General features: G+C 44.7%; 2 protein-coding genes across 5 annotated transcripts; both read left to right on the plus strand.

Annotated features, from left to right (window-relative positions):
- Window positions 1–335: 335 nt before the first annotated feature.
- On the plus strand, window positions 336–23987 carry LOC6900521 (uncharacterized). Of its 4 annotated transcripts, none has more exons than XM_033382054.1 (5): window positions 810–924; window positions 15779–21644; window positions 21717–21845; window positions 22519–23303; window positions 23372–23987. In XM_033382054.1, exons 2-5 carry the CDS (start codon window positions 15788–15790, stop codon window positions 23600–23602), a joined length of 7002 nt encoding a protein of 2333 aa, XP_033237945.1. In that variant the 5' UTR covers window positions 810–924; window positions 15779–15787; the 3' UTR covers window positions 23603–23987. The 4 variants fall into 4 exon arrangements, 2 of the variants coding, with proteins under 2 accessions (XP_033237945.1, XP_002134909.2); XM_002134873.3 differs by lacking the exon at window positions 810–924 and adding an exon at window positions 1724–2099; XR_001453137.2 differs by lacking the exons at window positions 15779–21644; window positions 21717–21845; window positions 22519–23303; window positions 23372–23987 and adding an exon at window positions 1433–1579 and having other exon boundaries at window positions 336–924.
- LOC6900520 (uncharacterized) lies at window positions 6191–6813 on the plus strand. Its single transcript, XM_002134872.2, has one exon. The coding sequence runs from the start codon at window positions 6353–6355 to the stop codon at window positions 6716–6718; it is 366 nt and encodes a 121-aa protein (XP_002134908.1). The 5' UTR covers window positions 6191–6352; the 3' UTR covers window positions 6719–6813.
- Window positions 23988–25468: the final 1481 nt, after the last annotated feature.

A 25468-nucleotide genomic window follows, 5' to 3' on the forward strand; every position in this document is an offset into this window, starting at 1 on the left:
TTTGTTTGAGTGTTTTCCCTTGCCAGTGTGACCAGGTGCACATGCTTGACTGACACTGTTATGTGTTTGTTTACAAAGAATGTATTATTTGTGGGCACAGTGGAGCTGGAGGACGAATAAGTCAGTACCGAGCATAAAACTAATAATTTATAAGATAATCGGCTGTCATTCGACTGCCTTAATGAGACTAAATTTCTCTTCATTATTGCATTTTTGTAGCCATTTTTTTGAGGCTAGAAAATACAGTCTTTGCTTTTCCAGTATTTATCGGTTGCCTTTCTAGTATTTTTGCCGAACGAAATGCATTTTATCGGTTCTGTACGAGTATCATCCCTGATTCGGTCGTACGGCAGTCCAAACGCAAAACCCAAAACAACTCGAACGAGGTTTGAGCGGCGTTTTGCGTTTTGCATTGAGTTTTTTTTCCGTACAAAACGCAATCACCGTCGAACCTTACTCCGAATCCAGCTCGAACCTGGTTCGAGCGCGAGTGATGCCGTTTTTCCCATACAAAACGCAAAACTCATTTGTTTTTTCATCGGTATTTTTTTGTCATTCTCTTTGTCCCGTTCGTTCGTCGATTTCTCGTCTCTCGTAGTGATTTCTTTAACAAAAATTCAAACATATACACACCATGTATATATAAATATATATTTAATAAATTTAGTGCAACATATACACGCATAATAAGAACCCCCCGTTTAGGCTAAATATCAAGTGCAATCCCCCCAAAAACTACCAAAAGGCAATTCAATTTACGTAAAAGACAAAACAAAAAGAAAAGAAGTGAAAAAACGGCGCGTGTGAAATTTTTTCAACGAAGAGAAGTTGAAGCAGCCGCAGCACAGCAGAGGAGAAGCAGAGCAACAGCAGCAGCAACAAAAAGAAGAGAAAAATACAACTACAAAATTCCCCACACACAAAGTAGGCCAACAACAACAGCAAAGCAAAAGGCAAACGTAAAAGCAAACAGCAACAACAACAACAACAAAAAGCAAGACAAGAAACCTTGTAATTGTGTCAATAAATGTTTTTTGTTTTTTTTTTTTCGTAAATTGTGTTTGTTTCCTTTTTGGAATGTGGAATTTTATTTGATTTACAAAATATTCCAAAAAGCGTGAGAGTGTGCATGTGTTTTTGTGTCTGTGGTGCGGCGCGTCTCGTCGAGACAAGTGAAATTTTCTTTGTTTCCCAGGGGCACGAGCGCGGGGGAGGAGTGAAGAAATGAAGTTGCCTTGAAACGGCATATGCTCCTACTCCTCTCCTCTCCCCCTTGAACCGAATTCGATGTGTCTGCCTGTGTTGAAATATGTGTACGTGTGCGTGAGTGTCTGTGTGGCAATGAACCGTTCCATTATGAGTTTTTTTTTGTTTTTGCTGTTTGCTTTGCATTTATATGTAAAAAAAAGATGTTTTACTACAAAAATTTAAGTGTTTAATAGAGTTTTCAAGGAAAATGTGCAACAAGAAGCCGCCGTTAGGGAGCAGGACCAGCAACAACAATAAAATTAAGGCTGCTGGACAGGTTTCCCACGGCTAAAGAAAACAACGAGGAAAAGAAGAAGGAGTAGGAGGAAAAGAAAGAGAAGCAATGCGTGCCCCGCCGCGAAAGCAAAGTGAAATTCATGACAAAAGCAGCAACAACAGAAGCAATATAGCGGCTAACCGAAACCGTTATTCAACAATTTCTTGAATCAAAAAAGAAACAAATCCAACAACAACAAAATACAAGTGAAAGAAGCCACCAAATACTGGTTTTTAACAACGAAAAAAGGCAAAAAGAAAGAAAGAAAGAGGGAGAGAGAGAGAGGGAGAAAGAAAAAGTTGCTGCACGAGAAATCTCTCCATGTGTGCTTGTGTGAGTGTGAGAAAAGTAAAGTAAAGTGAAAAGCAATGCTTAAAGGAATTAAAACAACTAAAAGGCAAAGCTTACGTCGAGTGTTGTTACACTAAATAACTGTAAAAGCCGCCCCAAATAACAAGACGGAAAGGAAAGGAAACGAACGAAGGAAAGGCACCCCCGCGTGGGCGGGATTGGCGAAGAAAATATTCAACTTTAAAACATCAGCCTATTTCAAGGGCTCCCCCACACATTGGAGGTACACATGCAAACATTTATACCAACATATGTACATACATACATGTACATATATATGTACATATATTTATAGTTAAGCTCTTCAAATAGTTCCTCCTCTCTCTCACTCTCTTGGAAAATATAATCTAATGAGTGCGTAGCATAATTAAGCTGTTGCTGTGTGTCTTGGCAGAGAGAGCCAAGCACAGTGTGATATAAAGAGAGAATTGATAATTGTGTTGGTGTTGCTCTTCTTTCTTTATTTCTTCTTTTTTTGGGAGCATGCGAAATGGCTACAGGTGGCTTATTTACAGTTACTTTGAGCTTGCCTTCTGATAAGCACAGCTGCTGCTCTTCTCGCTGCTCTCCTTTCACGCCTATTCGTTGGTGAGCAGGAAAGAGAGAGAGGGAGAGCTCTCTGTTTTTGACATGAGCATAACGGCTCTAGCTGGTCAGTAGGTGTCGTTTTGGGGTGTTTTATTGAATATTAGCTAAGGGCCTGTAAAACCTGTAAGATGTAAGGCAGAAGGGAAACCCTTTGTGGTTAAAAATTAGCTTTAGTATTCAGTATATGTAATACTTATGTAACTTGTTCCGATTGAACAGTTTAAACCAGTTTAAGCAATAAAATAATCTCGTCAATAACTATATCTATACCCCATAGATACTTTCTCTTTTCTATATATCCAACATTACTTAATTGCTGGCCATAAGCCGCTCAATAGAATTCCAATCGAATAACCTAACAGGTCGTTATGCCAGCCCTTAACATTCCGAAATAATAACAAAATAACAGGCATACGTATTACGTATGCATCCAACAAATATTGGAATATTTAAATACCGTATAATTGCATATCATCGTCATGCACTCTCCCTTGGCAAAATATCTGGAATACCGAGAACTTTGTTGTCCGTCCCCTCTCCATCGCTGACCACCCCCACCCACTTTAGCGTCACGTTTCTCTGTTCGGTTCTCTGTTATCAGCTTGTAAAGAGTGTGTGTGTATGTGTGTGCGCGCGCGTCTCTATCGCTCTGTCCCTCTTTGTAAATAGTCCAACTGATTCATAAATTACTCAGATCAAACAAAATAAATAGCACACGGAAACCCACACAAACTATACCCATACATACATCTATGCAGCCCTCAAAAATATTTGTATATATGTATATGTGGCGTTGTGTTTTCCTCGATTTTAGCTAATCTCGATTGACATCAGGCAGAAAACCGTTTAACAAAACTGATAACAAAACAGAAATAAAAAAAAAGAATAATACAAATGCTTACAATGTGTCGTCTGGCTCCCCTGAGGACTGGACTGTGTCGGTTGTACCTTTTTAATCTTTGGGTAATTTTAGGGTATATTATTTTGTATACCTGATTATGGTTATGATTTGGTATACATACATATATATGTACATATTCTTGAGAAATATATAAAGATCGATCTTCAGGGCAACATCATTGCCGATGGGAAAACTCGCCTTTAAGGAAAAAACATTTTTAATTGATAAAATTGGGATGAATTTTATAAACATAAAATATACAATAAATTATCTAATATTTGTGGATAATTTTTGAAGGAAGTTTATGGCCATTACAGATCTTAACGATGTTGAATTCTGCCTCTAGCAACCACACTACTTTGAACTTTGGAACAATGGAAGATCTCAGTTTTGGGAATGTTACACACAATACATATACATACATACATGTGCATATGCGTGGGCTGTATAGCCCCATCTCTTTTTAATTCAAAAGAATCTGATTTCTCGGGTATCCTATAGTCGAAATATTCGATGCTAGTTTGTAACCATTTGTCCATGTGATTTGTTGATAGGGGCACCAAGAGACAGAGACAGAAAGAGAGAGAGAGAGAGAGAGAGAGAGGGAAAGAAAATGAGAACTGAATCGAACTGTGGAACTGTGTCTGTTGTACAGCTGTGTGCGATTCGTTGAGGTTGATAATTAGTTGTAGTCAATCTATCCGAGGGGCCGCCCCAATCGCCTACCCCCGCCACTCTTTGTACCCCTTTGTACACTCTGCACTCCTGTACTCTCTGGTACCCCTCGTACTTTACCTATCTCTACGCCTATTGTACGCTTAAACGGTTTCTGTTTTATGAGTTGTTCTTTTTTTTCCTACCTATCTATCTATCTATCTATCTATCTATCTCTCTCTCTGTCTTTGTTGTGCTTTTTGTGCTGAAAGCGTTTAACCGGTTTGTTTCGAAACAAACAGCAGAGAAAACCGAAAACAGAACAAGCCAAGACTGTTGGCTATCTGTTGTCTGTATATCTGTGTGTGTTGTGTGTGTGCGTGTGTGTTAACTGAATGATGAATAACGTTAGCTTTGAAGAAACAGTATCTTTAGGTTTGGTTTTCTTTTCTTTTTTTTGTAATAGGAAAATATTTGTCCTGTGAAATGGATTAAAATATCATCATTGACTTTATTTTAAAGTATTTCCAAATCAGTTGATGGCACTTTCAGTCTTATCTTCAAGATAGTTTATCAACTAAATTCATCATTAATGGAAATTGAGTACTCAAAATAGATAACAACTTTCACCGAACTTGGTCTATCTCAACATTTCAATAGTCTATTTTTGGATAATAATAATAAGGCAATTAAATAGTAATCTCTTCTCTTACTACCGGGAAGTGCATTTAATTTGGCTATAAATAAACCAAAAGACTAAAGCCCCAAAACGTGTTTGAAAAGATCAATAAACAAATGCGGGGCGGAGTACTCTGCAACTAAGTGTGTTTTGAGACCCTTCAAATCTGAACTTTTATCCCAGAACTTTGTTCGTAAATACACACACACACTCGTATAAGAAGCGGTGCTCATAAATTCCAAGTGAGAGGCAGAGTGGTAAGCCCTTTGGTATCTGCTGCCTCATTTCACATTTCTTCCGCCCTGACATCCTCCTTCCATAATGATTTTTTTTTCTTCCTCAACCATAAATTTACTTTGTACGGGAGTTTTCCCCCCGCCTGCCTGCCTGCCTGCCCTTTTGGCCAACTTTTGTTTACTTGGTTTATTTTTAGTAATAGTGTGCGCCCAGATATACAGATACGCAGATACATCCAACAATTCCAGCTAGCAACTCAATTGCTGACTAGACAAAACAAAATAATAAGTACAAAAGCAACAACAACAAAAACAACAACAAAGAAAACTACTATAACTTCCTCTCAAATTTCGCTGTCGTACTCGTACAGGAAATTTTCGTTTTGAATTGAAATAAAATGCCATGTATGCAATATGAAATATCAATGTATAAAAAATCGAATGACTCAAGATAAAAGTATTTATTTATATATAAATTATATATGTACATACACACGGTTGGGTTATATGCACAAATCATTTACAAGCTTCGTCTCAAATTCGTTGTCAAACTTGTTGAATTTGGATTTTTCGTTCCATTTGACACCTGTTGCCTCAGTGCGAATGGGTATTTCGAGATTACAAAACTCCGTTTTACAAAAGTTGAATGAATGCGAATGAATGCTACAAAATATACGATTTTATTTTAATTGGGTATCAAAATGACATCAAAGGCATTGACACTGAAAGAAAGGGAATTCCTCAATTGCAAATATTATTTACATATTTATGTAAATATACAAATATTGCTGTCCTACTCCTCTGGGACCTACGCGCCGAGCGTAAGAGCAGTGCGGGACGCCTTTGTCCTATCGCTTGATCTCATTTTTTTATCTGCATGTGAGCTTTGCCTCTCTCACGCATTGCAAGCTCTCGCCATTGCTTCCACTGCTCGCTCTCTCTCGGCAACGACAACTTTGTGTAGGGCGAGAGCAGAGGAGTTGCATATCACGAGCATCTTTCGACTTCTTCTCTCTATCGCTCTCCTGTCCTCCCAGCAAAGGCAGCAGAAGCACACGAGCCAAGGAAAAATGAACGGGAGTCTTGAATTTGTTGTAATTATAGGGAGGGCCCGGCTGCCATACATATGTACATTCATTCCTCTGGAAAGTTTTATGTAGGTGTTTCCCCAGGTGCTTTCATATCCTTAGAGTGCCTTCGAACAATAGCTCTGGCTGTCATACCAAATCGTTGTTTGGTAAATCAAACAGACCTCAAAACTCAGATCATGACAGTTCACCTACATCTTTCACATCGAAAATATACTTATAATATTTCGTCTACTGAACAACGTCGAACAGAACTTTCGGATTACTTGAAAAATCAAAAAATCGAAAAAATCGAAAAAATCAACTAAATTATAAATTCAAAGAGCAATAATGTCCTCGGGCCAAGAAGCCACTTTGCCGGAGGACCTCGGGCGTCATCTGGAGAGACTGCGGCGCACCAAACGCGAGCTGGTCGATGAGGTGAAGGTCCTGCATAAGCGTGTGCTCAAGATCGAGAACTGCCTGGAGCTGCTTGAAGGTCGCACCGACGATCTACCCTGCACGTTCTGCAGGGGCCTGGTCTACCAGCAGAGCACCGTCCGAGCGCTGCGCGAGGGTCTGTCCGCCAGCCTCGCCGTCAATGGGGATTTGTACAGCGGTGCCCATGGCCGGCTGATGAGCCTGCATGAGCAGATACGTCTGGCGGAGGGGGCTAGTAACCAAAACAACCGCAGATTTGGCGCGCCTGAAGGCTGAAGCTGGCAGACGCCTTAAAGAAGAATCTTTTCATTTTGCTCCCCCTTCTATTGATATGTTTTTCTTTGTTTCAACAATACAAAACGCCCACAAAATGTCGTTTCTTATTTCGTTTCCCAATCCATCGCTGGACTGTCACTGTCATTCAACAATGGAGGTTTCCCCATAGCTCGTGCCCGTTCCCGTTCCCGTTCCCTCATTTATCATATTATTGTGCTTCTCTGCTCCCTCTCGCGCTCTTTTCTGGTTCTTCTATATGTAATTTCATAATTCTCCTTGATTAGTGTTTGTCGAGTAGAAAGCAAAGCAAAGCAAAGCAGAACGGAACTGAAGTAATACTAATGACAATAATCAGAATATAACAGAATGCGAGTGGGAATGGAATGGAATGGGAATGGAATGGAATGGTAGAATGCAAATGGAATATGTGTCACGGACCAGCTACACCTACAGTTGCGGTCGAAAAAATAATCTTTTTCTGCTTAAAATATATTGGAATAGAAATAATTAACAATTGTATGTTTATTTTTCTTTGAAAGTAATAATAACAATTGATAAAAGTTGATTGTTTATCGAATGTAATGTTTGTAAAAGATATCGCAATGCTTATTGTCTTGACCTCATTTGTAGAACCATTGGACGTGATTAAATTTCATAATATTATTGTTTTTTGTTACGTTATACAGAATTGTTTGGGAGAGATGCAACTGGAGTAGATGTGAAATTCGAGAGGAATTAAATAAATAAATACGTTTGTAATCCGGTTGTATGTGGAAATGTTATGGTTAATTGTAGGTCAAGAATTTGAGAGTTGTTATTGCAGCAATAAAGTAGGGAGAATAAACATTGCTTGGAATATATTTAAAGTTTATTATTGTTTACATACATACACAGAGATACAGCGATGAGGAAAAACTGTCAATGCTCTCCCATATCATCTATTAGTCATGGAGAAAGATATATATCACTGATGTAAATATCTGTCCGCTCTTTCAGAGCCCCTTGCCTTGCTGTATTTATCCCTATTCCATTCTTATTTATTACTTATTACAATAAAATCTCATTTTGATGGAGAGTTTCCCTTGACTGGATGCAATTTTTCAATGAAAATCAATAGGGCGGACAAATTCCCCTTAAAATTCCCGCTTTACAGGAAGTTTTACTCTTTTCTCTCCACTTTCCTCTCTTCACGTTCCCCTCCCTCCCCCGCCCTTCGTTTTGTCACATTTCCAAACACTCATAATTTGAGCAATTAAATCATTGTATGACAAATTTACTTCCAAAAAGCAATGAAAAAAGTGCCAGCAACAACAACAATGACAAAACGAAACTGGCGGCATTGAGAAACCAACAACAACAACAACACACAGACACACAAGCAACAGCAAATAAAATGCTAATAAATTGAAATAAAATTAGCAACAGAAGCAACAACAAGTAGAGGGAGAGAGAGAGAGAGAGAAGCACGACAAATGCGGTTGCTGTTGTTGCTTTGATATTGAATGGGGGGAAATGTTGCCGATGAGGGGGAGAGAGCGAGGAAAGGAACACAAAAAACGCGTGTACATTGCGTTCGCATAGCAATGAGGCTGCGGAAGGGAGATGGAAGATGAAGGGGCCGCAGGAGACTAGAGCGAGGGAGCGAGCGAGAGAGCGGGTAATTGAATGGCAAGATATGGAGTAAGCGTGGGGGAACAAAAAGTGGAGCAACAGACTCAGTTAATGGTGAAAGAGCAGAAGAGTGGGATAAGACAAGGTGTATTTGTTGTACGCTCTCTGCAACTCTCTCTCTCTCTCTCTCTCTGGCTGTACGCACACGTCAAACGGAACAAAAATAGGCAACTTTCGTTGGAGTATTCTGCTCTAGCAATGCCTTACCTTTTATAAATACGATACACCTTTTGCCAGTTGGCGGGAGGGAGTTGGCGATGAGAAAGAAGAGCCGGCGGCAAAAGAATGCAGCGAGAGGATGAGTGGAGGGTTGGACTAAAAAGAGAGAAACAAAAAAGGCAAGCAAGAAGCCCAGTGAATGGCGAAAGGGTGGGCGGAGTGGGGCGGGTGCGGTAAGCAGGGAGTCGGGGGAGTCGTTGACATTGTTGCTATCTTAAATTGTACCGCATGGATTGCTGTTGTTGCTTTTGTCTTTTGCCATTGCTTCTGTTTATTTGATTTTGTCATCATCTTCTGCCGACTGCCAGAGTGGGAGAGCAGCAGAATAAACATGTGGAGAGCACTAGACGACTCTTCTCTCTCACTCTCTCCCCTCTCCGCTCGCCGTTCGCCATGTCGTCTTGGTCTCGCCAAACGTTCGGCTACGGTTCGGCCTCGGCTACGGTTCGGCTCTCATTTTATGTATTACAACATTTTGTTGTTGTTGTTTTTTTGCGGCGGCGGCGGCGACATAAATTCTACAAAGATATAGTAGATACAGATACAGATACAAAGGCAGCCACAAATTACAAACACACTCAAGTACAGATACAACAGAAACGATTCACATTTGGCCCCCAAAGTGGCAACAACAACAACAGCAACAAAAGCAGCAACGGAACTCAATGATCATCATCATGATGATCTCGTGCTTGCGCGTGTGTGTGTGTGTGTGTGTGTCTGTGTGTGTGCTTGGCTTTTGGCGCTCATTTACGTGATTGCTTCTCTTTTTCCTACTCTTCTGCTTCTTTTTCTTATTAATTTGGTTTTTCTTCCCAATATGCAAATACTTTACATACATACATACATATGTATTTACATAAATATTTGTACTTTGAAATAGCACAACATTTGCATACGTTTTATGAATCAGTATTTTTCAACACTGCCGCTGCCGCTGCCACTGCCGCTGCCTTTTGTTTACCTGTATTTTAATTGCTGTTATTTTGAATGCCAATCGGGGGAAATTTATTTACATTTCCACTCCGTCATCACCTCAACAGATGAGAGGGGTATTTCTTGGGTATAGCCATATGGTCGGGTTACAGGGAATTTTTTAAAAGAAAAACCTATGGTGAGGGTATCCCAAAAAGAAAGAAAATGCCACCTTTCAAACGGGGAAATGAGAATCGATAAATCGATGTTTTATTTCACGAAAATTATATTTCTTCTGCAGCATACTCGTACATACACACACACATACACATACATATAGGAATCAGAAAATAATCTATGAATTATTTATAATATCTTTGTAATTCACACAATTACCTTATTCAAAACTAAAGAACATTAAACAAGACGGTTTGCAATTATCATTTATGTGTGTGTGTGTGTATAAACAATTATTTCTATATATATATGTAAATATATGCAAGGGTTCATGTGTATAGATCTCGTTCAGAAAACATTTCTAACTATTTTATCTCAACGAAATCGAATGCTTTTTATATACCATTCCTTAAAAACATTTAATAAAACGCAATATGCATACACATGCATTTTCACGTACATGTACATACATGTATCTTGTGGCCAGAAACATGAAAACGAAAGAGAAAGAACTACAAATGCCACCAGAATGAGGAATGGAACAACTTTCAATTCGGTTTGCCTTTTTTTCGTGTGCCATTTCATGAATGATCCACACATTTTGGTGGATTCAACTTGTATTGAATTCAATTTCTTTATCCGATAACGTATCGGTAATCAGTACTCAGCATTTATGAAGTAGCAAGACCTAAACCTCATTAGCCAACCCAAAGATTCCTTAGAAGAACCATTTTTTCAATCCCAATGGGTTCCAATTTGTAGAAAGTTTTAAAACAAATAAAAGACTGAATATAATAAAGTTTCATACAAAAAGGAACCATTTTTGTTTGGTTCTTTTTGTTTTTTGAGAGAACATTAGCCCGAGCCAGCAGCCAGCCCCCCAGCCCCCCAGTCCCCGCAGTCGCCAGTCGCAGGCCGAGTCCCAGACCCAGCTGTAGATTGTGTAGAGGTCAAGGCTATAATGTTTCGTGCTTGTACATATAAACACATACATATCTGTGCATCTGTGTGTGTGTGTGTGTGTGTGCTTCGAGAGAATGAGGGTCTGATACGGACGATACGGAATAACCGACAGCAAAAGTGCAAATAAATTTGTGACGCATTTTTTTTCATTTTGTTATTGCAAATGATATATAAATACATACATACACCCGAAAAGCAACGCCGATGCCCATGCCCCGCGATACACACAAAACAACAAAACAAAACACGAACAAATACAAAAACAAAAACAAATACAAATAAAAATACAAATGAAATGAAAAACACGAATTGCGAACAACGAGAAAATAAGAAGGCGACGTAAGAGCACAACGAACTTTTGCGAAATGTGAAATTGAAATTATAAAATAAAACAAAGCCAAAGCGCGGGGAGGGGGATGGGGATGGGGATGTGGATGTGGATGGGGCAAAACAACAATTAAAGCGGCAGGCAGCGGCAATAGCAAAACCAATAGCAACAATAACAAGAAAGAAAGATACACAAACCGAACCCATGGATACCCTTGAAAGAGTGTTTTTTTTTCTCTTTATTTTAGATTCCCCCAAAAGGTGCACATAATTGGTGGTTCATGGGTCGAAAGCAACTTATCAAAATATGGCATTCATTTGTGGAAACAAATCCCACAACAGCTGTGAAAACACGTTTTGTCTATGGAATAATAATGTTCAATTTATAATCCATTAAGTATTTGTGTTTGATTTTGCTTGAATTCAGAGGTGGACTGCCCCACAAAGACTTTCGTTGCGGATGTGCCCCGGTGGAAAATGCTAGACCCATGACCTCCCCTCCACCCCCCCGAAGCGCAGATGCTGGACACTTTCTTTTCATTTCCTTTCCGTCCGTGCAACTGACTCCCAGGGCCTGGATCCTAGCCCTTCTCGGACCCGGGGCTCAGGCGAGTCTTTGGAAGCTTGGGGTGTGCTATTTGTATTATTTTTATTATCATTTGCACTACGCTTCGTTCTCGAGGTTTTTTGTGGCAAAGTCTGCCCATCCGTCTGTATTTGTTGGGTTTTTAAGCCAAGGCCAAAGCAGGGGAATTTTTCAACTCTTTCTTTTCCTTTTTTTGTTTTTGTTGTTTTGTTGAATAAAAAACCGCTTGCAGCTGTAAAATTAACATTTTTAAATGGCAAATATATGCAAAGCGAAGAGATAAAATATGAAAGAAAGAAAGAAAGACGGTAGCAAAAGGGAAATGCAAAAATGTTTGCTAAAAACACGAAGGAGAAAGCGAAATGATGGCCCGCTGCTGCGCCCGAGATGGACAATGGATAATGGATAATTATTTATGTATAATTATTTTCGAGTTCATTCACATGAGGAAATCGAAAGGAAAAGGAACGTTTGTTCGCATGAAAATGTTAACGAAAACCTAAGGAAATGGCATGGAATTTCGAGATTGCCAATCGATAAATATGCACAAGTTTAATGAATTGAAAATAAATACATTTAAATGCATAAAATTAAATAGAAAAATTATATATAAAGCCAAGGCGGAAAAGATAGAGGGAAATATTATGTATATAAAAGAGAGATACAAAAAATTATATACATAAATAAAAGGGAGAAAAAAACTAAAATAATAGCGAATAAAAATTATAGGAAGATTAATTTACGAATAATGAAGACAATTCTTCTTTACTTTTGCTCTTAGTTTTATATTTTTAATTATTCAATAAACTCTTTAATAAGAAATAACCTTTTAAAAATCGATTCCTTCCTAAAGAATGGACACAGTCATCCAAGATCTAAAGATCCATATTCGATGCCTGTAAGGGCTATTTGGGATCTACAACATAACATCTCTTGGGCTATACTCGTAAATGAGTATTTATATTTCTTAAAGAATATTCTCAACGAAAGAGGAAAGGTTAAATATTGTTTATGGGTATTTCCGGGGAAAGGTCCACCGAGACCAAACAATTACCAACCATATACTAAATTGATGGAAACTTAACTAATTCAACCAATAAAATATAGTTTCCTTATTCTTTGATCTGAAAATCTACTCAAATCAGCAAAAGTTTCCTTTTTTTTTGGTAATTTTATAGACATGTTTTCCCTTACTATTTTCTCCCTTAAGAAAGATGATTCTTGATTAAAGTTTTTCCTCTGAACCCAAGAAAACATTCAAAAAGAAGAAAAAAAGAACTCAAAATTATATTTGCGTCAAATTATAGCAGTTTTAGAGAAAGACAGCAATGCACAAAATTGATCAGAAATTCGCATCAATATATAGCCGCAACTTTCGCTGAAATCGGAGCTTGAATTGATTGCCGCTAAAACCACTTCCATTTATCCATCAAATAGTTGCCCAATAATCGACCTTAGTTATAATGGAGACATCATTTTAAAAGGACGTATTTTGTAGACCTTTTTACCACTTGCAAAGTGTAGGATTGTCCATTAAAATGATTAATTCTCATGAAAATTTCGTTCACAGAAATACTTTTAATAGAATTTCAAAAGACCACCTTTTCCCCTGAATTTTACTACTTTTACTTAGTCCAGTTCCGATTATTATTTATAAATGCAGATGCGATTAGCGAATTCTCAGAACCAATTTGAGGGCTAAACTTGAAATCATATTGATATTGGCCGGGCGTTTAATTTGATATTTATTTATAGTTCTGTCGCTGAAACATGGGAAATATGTGGGGGGGAGCTCGAGATACACATCGCAACGCATCGCAGATACATCGAAGAAGTACATATAGTATAGAAAATGACAATTAACAATGTCGGAGGGAACACGCCCACCACACAAATCCGAAATTCATTTTGTTGAATAACTTTTGACGGACGGACAGACGGGCGGGCACTCCTCTCCGTCTCCGTCTCCGATCCAATCCGATCTATTCGTTCCGTTTCGTTCCGTCAGCAATTTCTGGGCAAATCAAAATAGATATTTTTGCCATGTCGCTTTTTTCTTTCTCTAACCCCCACACGTATTCCTATTTGTTTTCCTTTATTTTTATTTATAATTATTATATTTGTATTTGTTTATGTCCGAAATGATGGCCGTATCATTGTCTAACCCCCCAACCCCCCACTAATGTTTTTATCTCTGTCATAATTTTGTCTAAATAAATGTTTATATTCCTCTAGATCTTTATCTATATCTATGGTATTTATTTATTTATCGCGGCGCCAACACGTGAATAGTGTTTTCGCACTATTTTGGTGGGTGATTCCCCAAAAACTGGATGGGGGAACCCTCATTTCGGATCCATCTTAGATCTGGAAACTCGAGAGACGAAAATTGTTCAACTTTTGATGCCCTAAAATGAAACTTAAAACTTTTATTAATTCGCATTTGAAGAAATCTGCAATTCCAAGAATAATTCTTAGCGGAAGATCGAATATCATTCGATATCCCTTGTTCTCTATTTTATGCAGAATTTTGGTACAAATTCGTTAAAGATGGTGAGAATGAGACGGATGCCAAGCGGATGTTAAATTAGATATTTCGGATCGTAATCGTACGATTCTCAGTGAATTTCGGTATTTGAATGGTCTCTGAATGGGCTTTGAAATCTGCTCCTGGCTGTGGCTGTCTCCTCTTTTCTTACGTGCCTTGTAGGCCGTTATTCTTGCCATTAAACCATGACCTTGTGGATCTCCAAGAGGATCCTAGGAGGCCCGAAGAGCCAAGGGCAGACCACATTCCAGACTGGAATTCCATATTTGCGTCGCTTCAGTCGGTGTTAAGGGGAAAATTGGTATTTTCCAAGCACAAAGCTATTCAAATATTACTTACAGACTTTCCCGGAAAACCCCCCTTGGATGATCTGTGTGTTTTTCACTAGGAAAAACTATAATACCGTTCTGTGAACACAATTGCGTGGATTTCCCTTTAAATTTCTTGACTGTTTCTTTGTTAATTTTATACGAAAGCAAAGCAGATATAAACTTGACATTGATTGGATTTCCTTCTCGGATAAACTGTTCCTAGTTGATGCGATTGCTGATTTCCCTCTAATTTTTCGCCGCCATATATATATGATTCATTTTGGGGGCATTTCGTGCTGAGTTTTTTTTTTCGGTTCATTGGAAAGTCTGTTTATTTTCGTTCACGTTCTTCAGAGAGTCGTTGAACTCTCTCTGTCTTTCCCTGTGTCTCACAGTCCCCGTCTCTGTCTTTCCCTGTGTCTCACTGTTCCCGTCTCTGTCTTTCCCTGTGTCTCACTGTCCCTGTCTCTGTTTCTCTTATTATTTGTTGTACAAGGCAAAGAGCAGTTTACAAGTTTATTTGTTTTTAGCAATTTCATCATCGTTCTCTGGAATTTGTTCATACTACTCGCTTAAGCGATAAGTATTCGAATTCGGTGGTTTATAGCCGTATAATAAATGCTTTTGGCCCCGCTAAATATTATAAACAAGAAAATAAAGTGTGAACTTTTGTCCGTTTATTGTCTTCTGGCCGTAAATTAAACAGTTTTATGCATTCATTTAATTAAAACTATCGATAAACGTTGTGCAAACCGAAGTACCCCTTGAGGAAATTCGTCAAAAGATGGCAATGCCTTAGATTCGTTGCACAAATTACCCATAAGAGAAAGGGTAATTAATTAATTAAATTTAATAAAATAAAAGTGAACTATTTTTGATTTATTTTGTCCAATTTTGTAAAATTTATAATTGTTTTTTTTATTAAATATATTTTTTTGTGTACTAATTTTTTGATATACTTATTTATTATTTCTTTGTAATTTTAATTATTATTTATATATTTTATTTCTAATATCTTTTTTTTGTTTTTATAATTTTTGTAATTTTAATTATTATTTATATATTTGATTTGTAATAATTATTTTTTTGTTGGTTTTTTATTATTTGTAAAGTTTTTAATTGGTGACCTAAAAATGCAGATTTGTATATTTGGTATACGAATTTTAAATATAAAAAAATTTAAAACCATATTAAAAAATAAAAACAAAAATTATTTTTATTCATTTAAAAAAATAGTAAAAATTAGTGCATTGACCGATTCCGTTCTGCATACTCTTTCCCGCTTTCCCGCATTCCAAATAATATTTTATTAACTTGAAAATGTCTCCCATTTGTTCTTCCAGGCCACCACAATGGACCCCAACAGACATCACGAATATCAGACACATCATCAGCAGGCGGTGCACCAGTCAATGCCACCGCACCACCAACCACATCCGCATCCGCATCCGCATCCGCATCCACATCCTCCGCATCACCAGCAGCAGCTGCACCACCCACCACAGCAACCGCAACACCACCTCCAGCAGCAGCAGCAGCAGCAGCAGCATCCGCGTGGCACCACCGCCAACAGCTATGGGTCGCATCCCCCGCATCCTGGGGGAGATGAGCAGCGCTCCCGAACGGCCCTCTACATGATGAACAGCAGCGGAGGCCGGGGGACGGGGGTGGGAGCACCCCCGCAGTCTGTGCCCCAGGCAGGGCCTACTGCGGCCGCCACGGCCACATCCTCAAGCGATCCGCATTTACAGTACTACACCTCCAATCGGGACCTGGCGGCAGCCAAGAAGCTGCCCCAGCCGCCGGAGCCGCCGCACCCCAGTTGGTCGTACAAGACCGGGCAGTCGGTGCCCTCGCCGGCGCCGGCAGCGGCCTCGGGACTGCGCCATCACCACGGGAATCCCGCCATGTACCCCACCAGCAGCCAGCAGCAGGCGGCGCCGGCGCATAGCACGGCCTACTGGCCGCCATCGGACGAGCAGATGCACCATCAGCCGCAGCAGCATCCGCCGCAACAGCAGCAGCAGCGGTACTCCTCCTACGGCCCGAAGGCACCGCCCGGCGGCGGCACTGCCTCGGGATACGGGCTGGAGGGATTCGGAACAGGACAGCAGCCAGGACAGCCCCAACAGATCGGTGGCAGGCCGCATCCCGGCTATGGCCCACAGCCCGGGTACGGGACACAGCCCGGCTACGGCCCACAGCCCGGAGTGGGGGGCCAGCCCGGATACGGGACTCAGCCGGAGTATGGCCTTCAGCCGGTGGTGGCCGGCAAGCCTGGCTACGAATCTCATCCCGGAGTGGGAGTGGGGGTGGGAGGACAGCCCGACAGCAGATTCGGCACCCAGACAGGGGCTGGCGGCTACGGCACACAGCCGGGAGTGGGCGGCAAGGCGGGGGGATATGGCGGGGCCCACAGCACGCAGCTCCCGTCCACGCCCACACCGCCCACAGCCACATCGACCGCCCAGCAGCACCTGTCGTCGCACCACCAGAGCCTGTACATGCCGATGCCGCAATTTAGCACGGAAAAGTTCCAGACGACGGTCCACAATGCCATCGAGAAGTACGTGCGGGAGACGCCGGCAGCAGGTGGGGGAGCAGGAGGAGGAGGGGCAGCCGCCTATGGAAGGAGCACCGGCTATGGGTACGGCAAGACCTCCTCCTCCTCCTCCTCCTCCGCCCTATCCTCCAAGCCTCCTGCCGCCACCTCCTCCGCCACGAGCTACGTGAAGCTGGAGCCGGAGCACGCTCTGGCGGCGACCCTGCCGCAGCCCACGCGCTCCTCGCTGTACCACAATCCGTACACCACTGCGCAGCCGCCGCCGCCGCCGCCGCACTCCGAGGCGCCGCAGCGGGAGCGCGAGCGGGACTCCTCGCCGGCGATGGCCGCCGTGGCCACGCCCCCCCACGGCTATCCCACCAAATACGGGAAACTCCTGCAGCAGCACGGCACGGGAGCGGGCACGGGAACGGGCGCCACGCCGTACTCCTCGTACTACCACCACGGACACCACGGCACACCCTCGCCAGCGGCCGGAGCCGTGGCCTCGCCCACCCCGCCCGCCCCGCCGCCGCCACTCGCCAGCCAGCTGGCCTCCGTCTCCGCCTCCGCCTCCTCCTCCAGCAGCGGCTGCAGCAACACCACCACGCTCCAGGTCTACCCCCACGGACCGGACATCTGCTACCAGCCGGTGGCGTCTGCCCAAACCCAGAGTCAGGGGCATCCCGCGGCCGCGGCCAAGAAGTCGCCGGCGGTGGCGAAGCCCAATTACCGGGCGCTGATCAACGACATGCTGAAGCGGAACACCGCCAGCGAGCAGGAGCTCAATCTGCAGATCATCAAGAAGACCCTCAATATGGAGCCGCCGCCACGGAACCATGTCCATGCCCTTCCGGCGGCCACAAGGGTCATCCAACAGGTGGCGGCGCCGGCACCAGCGCCAGCGCCAGCCCCAGCACCTGCGCCAGCGCCTGCACTCTACTCCCCGCTGGATCTGTCCATGCGAACGGTGAAGCAGACGGCCGACTCAACGGAATACAAGTACCAGCGTCCCCACCAGACGACGGAGTACAAGGCCGCCCTGCAGCCGCATCTGGCGGGAGGAGTGGGAGGAGCCGCAGGAGGCGGGGGAGGAGGATTGGGTCTACCGAGATTCGACATCACAGCGAGCTTTTCGGCGGCAGCCAACCGGGGGACGAGTCCCGCGCCCACGGCTGTCATACGACAGGCCCCAGCCACAACAGTTCCTCATCTGCCGCCTGTGGCTGCTCCTGCCCCGGCGCCCGCCCCTGTGGCGCCTGCTTTGGTGATCAAATCCCTGCAGCAGATGCGTCCCAGCGTGCTGGAGACGAATCCATATGCCAAACGTCAGCACCAGCAGCAGCACCAGCACCAGCATCTGCCCCCCGAGACGAGCATCATTCAGGTGCTGCCCAAACCCCTGCCGCAGCTGATGGAGCTCACGCCTGCGCCTTCGCCCTCTCCATCGCCCTCGCAGTCGCCATCGCCCAGCCCGCAGCACAACAGCAGCAACCCGAACTATCTGGGCCGGAAGCGGCATCTGCAGGAGTACAACCAGGCGGCGGCCAAGCAGGCGCGTCTGGATGCAGCCATGGAGGCGGCAGTGTCCGCCCCAGTGCCGGTGATAGCCGTCAACGAGCAGGCGCTGGCCGCCAAAAGAGAGCGGGAGCGGGAGCGGGAGCGCGAGAGAGAGAGGGAGAGAGAGCTGCAGCCCGAACCGAGCACGTCCTCATCCTTCTCCGTCATGTCCATGTCCGTGCCGATGGCTGTGCCCAAGGCAGAGCCACGCATCCGTACAAAGGCGGAGCTGAAGGGATTCACGTTCACGCCGCCCGTGCTGGTCACCTCAACGACTCCTGCCACCAATTCAGTATCAGTAGCGCCTGCGCCCCCGCCACCAGTGGCCAACCTCCTGCCGCCGCCACCTGCAGTCACAGTCGCAGTCGCCCGGACGCCGCCGAACCACCAGGTGACGAACCACATACAAATCAAGCTGGAACCGGCACCACCTCAGGCGACCACCAACCATCCGGGAGGAGCAGATCTCGGTCTCCTCGAGGAGGATCTGGGCTGCAAAAGCAGCCTCCTGGACTGCTGGGGCAGCACCTGCAACAACCTGGTGGAGCAGCTGCTCAGCAAAGCCCAGCCCAGCCCGGCGGGGACTCCGGCATGCGGCAGCAGCAGCATCAAGCTGGAGCTCAGCGAAGATGATCTCCCCGTGGCACGGATCCTCAAGCGGCAGCCAGCAACAGCAGCAGCAGCGGCAGCCGCAGCCGCAGCAGATGGGGAATCAGCGGCCACCACAACCACCCAAGTGACGACGACGACGAATGGCATCGGCTCCTCCCTGGACAACGGCGGGGGGGCCCAGAAGAAGCTGAGCAAAGTGGAGCGGGAGAAGAAGCGGCTGCAGCAGGAGCAGAGGATCGCGGCCAGGCTGGCGCCGAAGGCGGGCCAGAGCAGCTCATCGGAGAGCGACACCACGGAGCTGCACAGGCGGACCACCGAGCGGCAGAAGAAGCCGCTGCTCATGCGGAAGGGCCGTGCGCGGCAGAGGTCTCTGGGTGGCCAGACGGGCAAGAGCAGCCAGCAGACGGGCCAAAGCACCGCCGAGGATGCAGCCGCAACGGCAACGGCAGTGGCAGTGGCAGTGGCAGGGGCAGGGGCAGTGGCAGGGGCAGGGACAGTGCCAGAGAAGGGTGGCAGCCAACCCTCCACCAGCGAGGAGAGGGAGTCCAAGAAGGAGTCCGCAAAGCGGGAGGCAGTGCCGCCTCCGTCCGACGGCAACAAAGTGAAGTACGAGGAGACGGGAAAGGCCAAGGGCAAGGCCAAGCAGGAGCAGAGCCAGGAGAACAGCAGCTCCAGCGACGAGGAGGAGGAGGACGAGGAGGAGGAGGAGGAAGACGACCAGGAGGAGGACGAAGAAGAGGAGGCGGAGGTGGAGACGGAGGGAAGGAAGAAGGAGAAATCAGGCAAGACTCTGACCCACAAAAAGCAACAGCAGTCGAATCCCCCCCTCAAGAACCGCATCCTGAACACGATGACCCGCTCGAAGCATCGCAAGGAGCTGGAGCTGCAGCTGGCCAACAGCAAGGTGCTGCGCAACGACAAGATCATCCGCAACTCCACCACGAAGATCAAGCGGAAGTACGTGCGCAAGGTGGTCGACAGCAAGAAGGAGATGATGGTCACCCGTCTGCGGAACAAGCGCGGCCTGGACGCGGCCATCGACTCGAACAGCAGCCAACAGAACGGCCGAACGAAGCTCAAGGGGAAGCAGCAGCAACAGCAGTCCGCAGGAGGAGGTCCTGGCAAGACCAAGACCTCGCCACAGCAGCAACTGTACCTGGAGGAGTATCGCTACAAGGTGGCCCTGAAGATACCCCACCGGCTGATCTCCATCAACAGGCTGAACAAGGTGGCCGCCTCCCTGCCCGACATGGAGCGGCGGGACATTAGCCAGGAGCTGGCCTGCTTCAAGAGCCGCGGCGGTGCCGCAGGCAGAACCCGGACAAAGGCCGCCAGCAAGCAGCACCAGGAGAACACGCCCAAGTCCATCATCGATGTGCTCCACCTGCGCGTGACCAACGGCAGCAGCGCTGCCACCAGCATCGGCAAGGCCACGGTCTCCGTATCGGCTCCGGCCTCCACCAACCTGCAGCTGCACAGCGAGACCTCACAGACCTCCGCCTCGAACTCCCTGTACGAGCAGCCGCAGCAGCAGCAGCAGCTGCAGCCGGAGGCGCCACAGCCGCCGAGCAGCGCCGAGACGACGGGCTGCCTGGACGATCCCAGCAGGCGGCACTTTAGCATCTTCGACACCAAAGTGCTCCAGAGCAAGACCCGCACCGAGTCGAAGCTCCAGCAGCGGCGCGAGATCATACGCGAGATATTTGTGGGTCCGGAGCGACCCGCCTCGGCCCCGCCAGAGTGCGCCCAGGAGGCGGGCGGCGACCACGAGGAGGAGGCGGCCATTAGCTACCAGAAGTACGAGGAGTTTCTCGACCAAATGAACAGCATTATAAGCGCTAACGGCAACAAGCTTCTGGCCCGCAGGACCCTCATCGAGGACAAGCAGCAGCAGCCCTCCTCCGCCACGCAGTGTCCGCACAAGCGCAAGTACCTGCGGCGCAAGGGCAGCTCCGGCTTCGACTACATACGCAAGAAGAAGCGGCCGGCCACCAGTCAGCAGAGCCACAATCAGTCCTCCAGCCATGCCCCATCCAATCAGCATGTGCTCTCCGAGCACAATCAGAGCGCGGCCGACGAGCGACTGGACGACACGGACAGCACCATTGCGGGCAGCTCCCATCTGCCGGCGAAGGTCAAAACCGAGATGGATGTCCTGCGCGAGATCCAGAAGTGGGTGCTCAACAAGGGCGTGGGCCAGAGCACGATGCACAAGGCCGCCCGCCAGGGACTGATCGATGTGGTGGTCTACTGCCTGGATCGCATGCACATGAACCCCGACCAGAAGGACAACGCCGGCTACACGCCCCTGCACGAGGCGTGCACCCAGGGCTGGCTGGAGATCGCCCGCATCCTGCTCCAGTTCGGGGCCAATCACTCGGAGGCGGCCCAGTCGGGCATCCGTCCGCTCCACGGAGCCATCGAGAACGATCACGAGGAGGTGGTGCGACTGCTGCTCTCCTACGGAGCCGATCCGTTGCTGGCAACGTACTCAGGTGGGTATTTGTTGGATTCCCCCCACGAACCAGACACAACATCTAACATCTTCCTTCCTTGCCTTTGTCCAGGTCAAACTCCGCTGGCGTTAGCTTCAAGCAAGCTGATGAGTGGCATTCTGAGCGATCACCTCAGCGATGCACAAAGTGCCGCCGCTGACATTCATCCAATGCGATTCCAAGGACCATGGGACATATTTGGTGAGTGCAACACCGGCAGCTGGAGATGGAAATGGAAATGGAAGGAGTCAACAGTCAGAAAACTCAAAGATGGCATCTCCAACGGTTATCCATAAGCAGAGATAGCATTTAGTATTTTAGCTCTCATCAAACATTGAATTATTGGATTATCGTAGGAACCAATGGGAACATCTGGCCTTTGGACCGATTCTTCCTATGGCAGCTCCTTAATATAGATGTCCGATGCGCCCGAGTTCTTTTAAGTCATTAAAGAAAGCTACATGCAGTTAGATACAGATAGTTTTAAAAAACGAACAGCTTAGCTTTGCCTTCGGCTCATCTTTCAGATCCTTTAGCTAATGTATAGTATAGCCAAGGCCTCGTCCTTAGAGCTGATAAGTTGGGCAATCCGCTGTAATTAATATCCGTGTAGACGTAGCCATGTCTGTACATGGTAGCATACTTCCATTGGAATCACATGCACATCCACAGATAATGAGAATGAGCTTGATTCGTTGTACAAATTTTGCATAAGCGAACGGACACATCAGCCGCGAGCCATTCGGAACTCGTTCGATATTTAAGTCTAGTCTCTGCATCTAATGACAATCTTCCATTGTGAGAGTGTGCCTGTCTGTTTGTACCTGAGATGCCATGCTAATAATCTGCTGTATCTCTTTGTAATCTCTTTCAGATGCTAAGGAATACGGTTATGATATATTCGATAATGTACCGAACACAGCTTGTGATAAGAGCCGAGCTCTACGTAGAGAAAGGAAAGAGGTGAAGCAGCAGCAGCAGCAGCAACAGAAGTTCTGCAGCAACGTAAATGGCAATGGAAGTGTACTTTTGCCAGCCAAAAAGGAGGAGCAGCAGGAGGAGTCTGAGAAGAAGGTGGAGACAACGATTAAGCAGAATGGGGAGAAAAGTGCAACAAAGACTGGAATAAATGTAGCAGCAGCAGGAGCAGGAGCAGTAGATGCAACAACCACCACTACTTCTGCGGCAACAGCAATATCAACAGCACGGATGATGGTGAAAATGGAGCCGGGAACCGAGGAGGACGAGCGTGTCGAGCAGCAGGAGGATAGCAATAACAATAAAAACAACAACGAGGCGGAGCTGAATGCAAATGTTGAGAATAATTTAGTAACAAGCGTTGTGACTGTGAAGAATGAAGTGAAGAAGGAACTGGATGTGGATATGGATGATGTGGTAATGAATATCGATAGGGAACGAGAAAGGGAACGGGAACGGGAACGTGAACGAGAACGGAATAGACTTGATGACATGGATCTGGCGGAGAGCGAGACAATGGATGATAGTGAATTGAATGGTGATATTTTTGAATTTGAAGAGGCCGATGTGCCCCTGCCACCACTGTACTTGCTCAAAGACGAGGGCAGTGACAAATGGGTACTACTGAACGATTTGTGCAATTTACTTAAAGTTAAATCCAAGGATACGCTCCTCAACAAGGTACGCTATACCATATACGCCCACGTGTATTCCATGCATTGAAATTTCCCTCCTCTTTCTCCCAACAGCTCTGTCCGAATAATAACAACAACAACAACAACAATACGTTGGCCAACAGCCAGAAGCAGCTGCTGCGGGAGTTCAAGATCGATGATTTCCTGGAGAAGGCCACCTGCCTGCAGCTGCTGTGCGCCGGCGAGAAGCTGAACATGTTCAGCTCCTCGAAGGTGGTGCTCATCAAATACAACGACAGTGTCAAGAGCTTGTTGGGCGTCAAGACAATTTTAATGAAATTTTAAACAGAGATATACAAAGGATACTATACTATATGTAGGAACCAGAACGATGGAGAAGGAGAAGGAAATGGAGATGGAGATGGAGGAAACGGGAACGGGAACAGAACCCCCTAGATAAATTATGAACAGAGAATTATGAACCCTACTACCCGACTAACGTGCGTAAGGAGAGCAAACAAATTTGAAAGAAACAAAAACTATTAGTACGAATATAATTGTAGCAGCGATCTAAATGTATATACGATATTTGCGGTATATATTTTAGCTAGTAGCTAGTTTTTACCACACATACACACGTCTTTGTCTTTGGAAGATGGAAGATCTTTTTTAAAGGAAATTAAATTAGAGCTAATGCAAAGTGATACAAAGGTGCTATACACACTCAAAACGAAGAAAAACGAAAATGGGGAAAATGCAAAAATTCGATGCAGATCGAGACGATGTAGAGCGGAATACGGAGAGAGATATGGATGGGGATGGGGACGGGGACGGGGATAGGGATAGGGAGAGTGAGAATATTGATGAAATCTGGAATCTATTGCAAATTAGAAAGTAGAACAAACGGAAGGAAGGATGCTGTAAGAGAGTCGATAGACAGACAAACAGACGGACACACGACAAAATGTATGCCAGCCAAGCAGCTAAATATAGTAAATATATATATATATATATTGTATATTGTATATCTAGGGATAATGTGTAATCTATGGTTTTAAAACAAGCAAAAAGCAACAACAAATTAGCAAAAGTATAAACGTAAGGCGTAATTATTACAACATATATATGTGTATATATATATATTGTAATCAGATTAGAGAGAGAGAGAGAGAGAGGAGTATTTATGTATTATGTATTTTTAAACGAAATTATTAACATAACGTACAGATCCAACTATAATGTAAATCAATTTTCAGATAGGTTTGTAATTTTCTATGTATGTATGTAATTGTCGTGCGTAAGTTTTGTGCAACTATAAAAACAAACAGAAACCATACAATAAAAACAAAATAAATGAAATGTGAATTTTTGGCAATTTGAAAATGTTTTGTGTTATTTTTTGTTAAAGAAAAAAGATAAATCCCAGTGAACACACATCAAAAACTACATTTTTTCTGAACCTGATTTTGATATAACCTATTTAAATATTTTCCCAAAAAGAATGGGAAATAAAAACACTGGATCTATATTTGAGATTAAATAAGTTCCGCTAGAAAACGCGTCGTGTAACACAGCATATCACATATGTACTTATTTCGAATATTCAAAGCGGTTCAGTTGAGTTTTCCCGATGTATGGTGTGGTATGGATGTACCATTACCAAAAGAATAGCCGGGGATTGTCATTAGATCGCTTAATTTATAGGACAATACGTATCTCCCCCATGTTCCGCATGTTGTGAGAAATAGGGGAGTGCTCCATAAGTTTTTAGGTCTATCTAAAACTCAATGTCTACAAATATTCAGACCATTTTCCAAGGGATCCCAAACGTAAGTCAGGATCCGGCCCAAGAACTCTAATATTACAGCACAGCATTTGGTATTGTAGGTGCAACACTTTATTCAATTTTGGGTCAGTCCCTATGGGATAGAGTTAATATTTGGATGGTTTTTCATTAGAAATGCAATGAGGACACAACGTTTCCAGGTCCGTCTTCACTTACTTACTTCACTACACTACTCTGAGAAGGGAGGCACAGGAATTTCATGGTTCTTTCAATCTCTCAGAGCGATTAGGCAGTCTAGTCTGACCTGGGACTATATACACCTACTAGCTGACCCGTATAATCATTTGGTTCAGTATTGTGAACTATTTCTGTTGCTCCGAACGATGCCATTTGGAAACACGAATGTGCGAATGGACTTCAGGAAC

Source organism: Drosophila pseudoobscura, chromosome X (assembly GCF_009870125.1).
Source record: "Drosophila pseudoobscura strain MV-25-SWS-2005 chromosome X, UCI_Dpse_MV25, whole genome shotgun sequence".
Lineage (NCBI taxonomy): Eukaryota > Metazoa > Arthropoda > Insecta > Diptera > Drosophilidae > Drosophila > Drosophila pseudoobscura.

Coding starts and splice junctions, on each gene's coding strand:
- LOC6900520 (XM_002134872.2), top strand. CDS start 6,353: ATGTCCTCGGGCCAAGAAGCCACTTTGCCGGAGGACCTCGGGCGTCAT.
- LOC6900521 (XM_033382054.1), top strand. CDS start 15,788: ATGGACCCCAACAGACATCACGAATATCAGACACATCATCAGCAGGCG. Junction 21,645..21,716: donor GTTGCTGGCAACGTACTCAG/GTGGGTATTTGT, acceptor GCCTTTGTCCAG/GTCAAACTCCGCTGGCGTTA. Junction 23,304..23,371: donor AGGATACGCTCCTCAACAAG/GTACGCTATACC, acceptor TTCTCCCAACAG/CTCTGTCCGAATAATAACAA.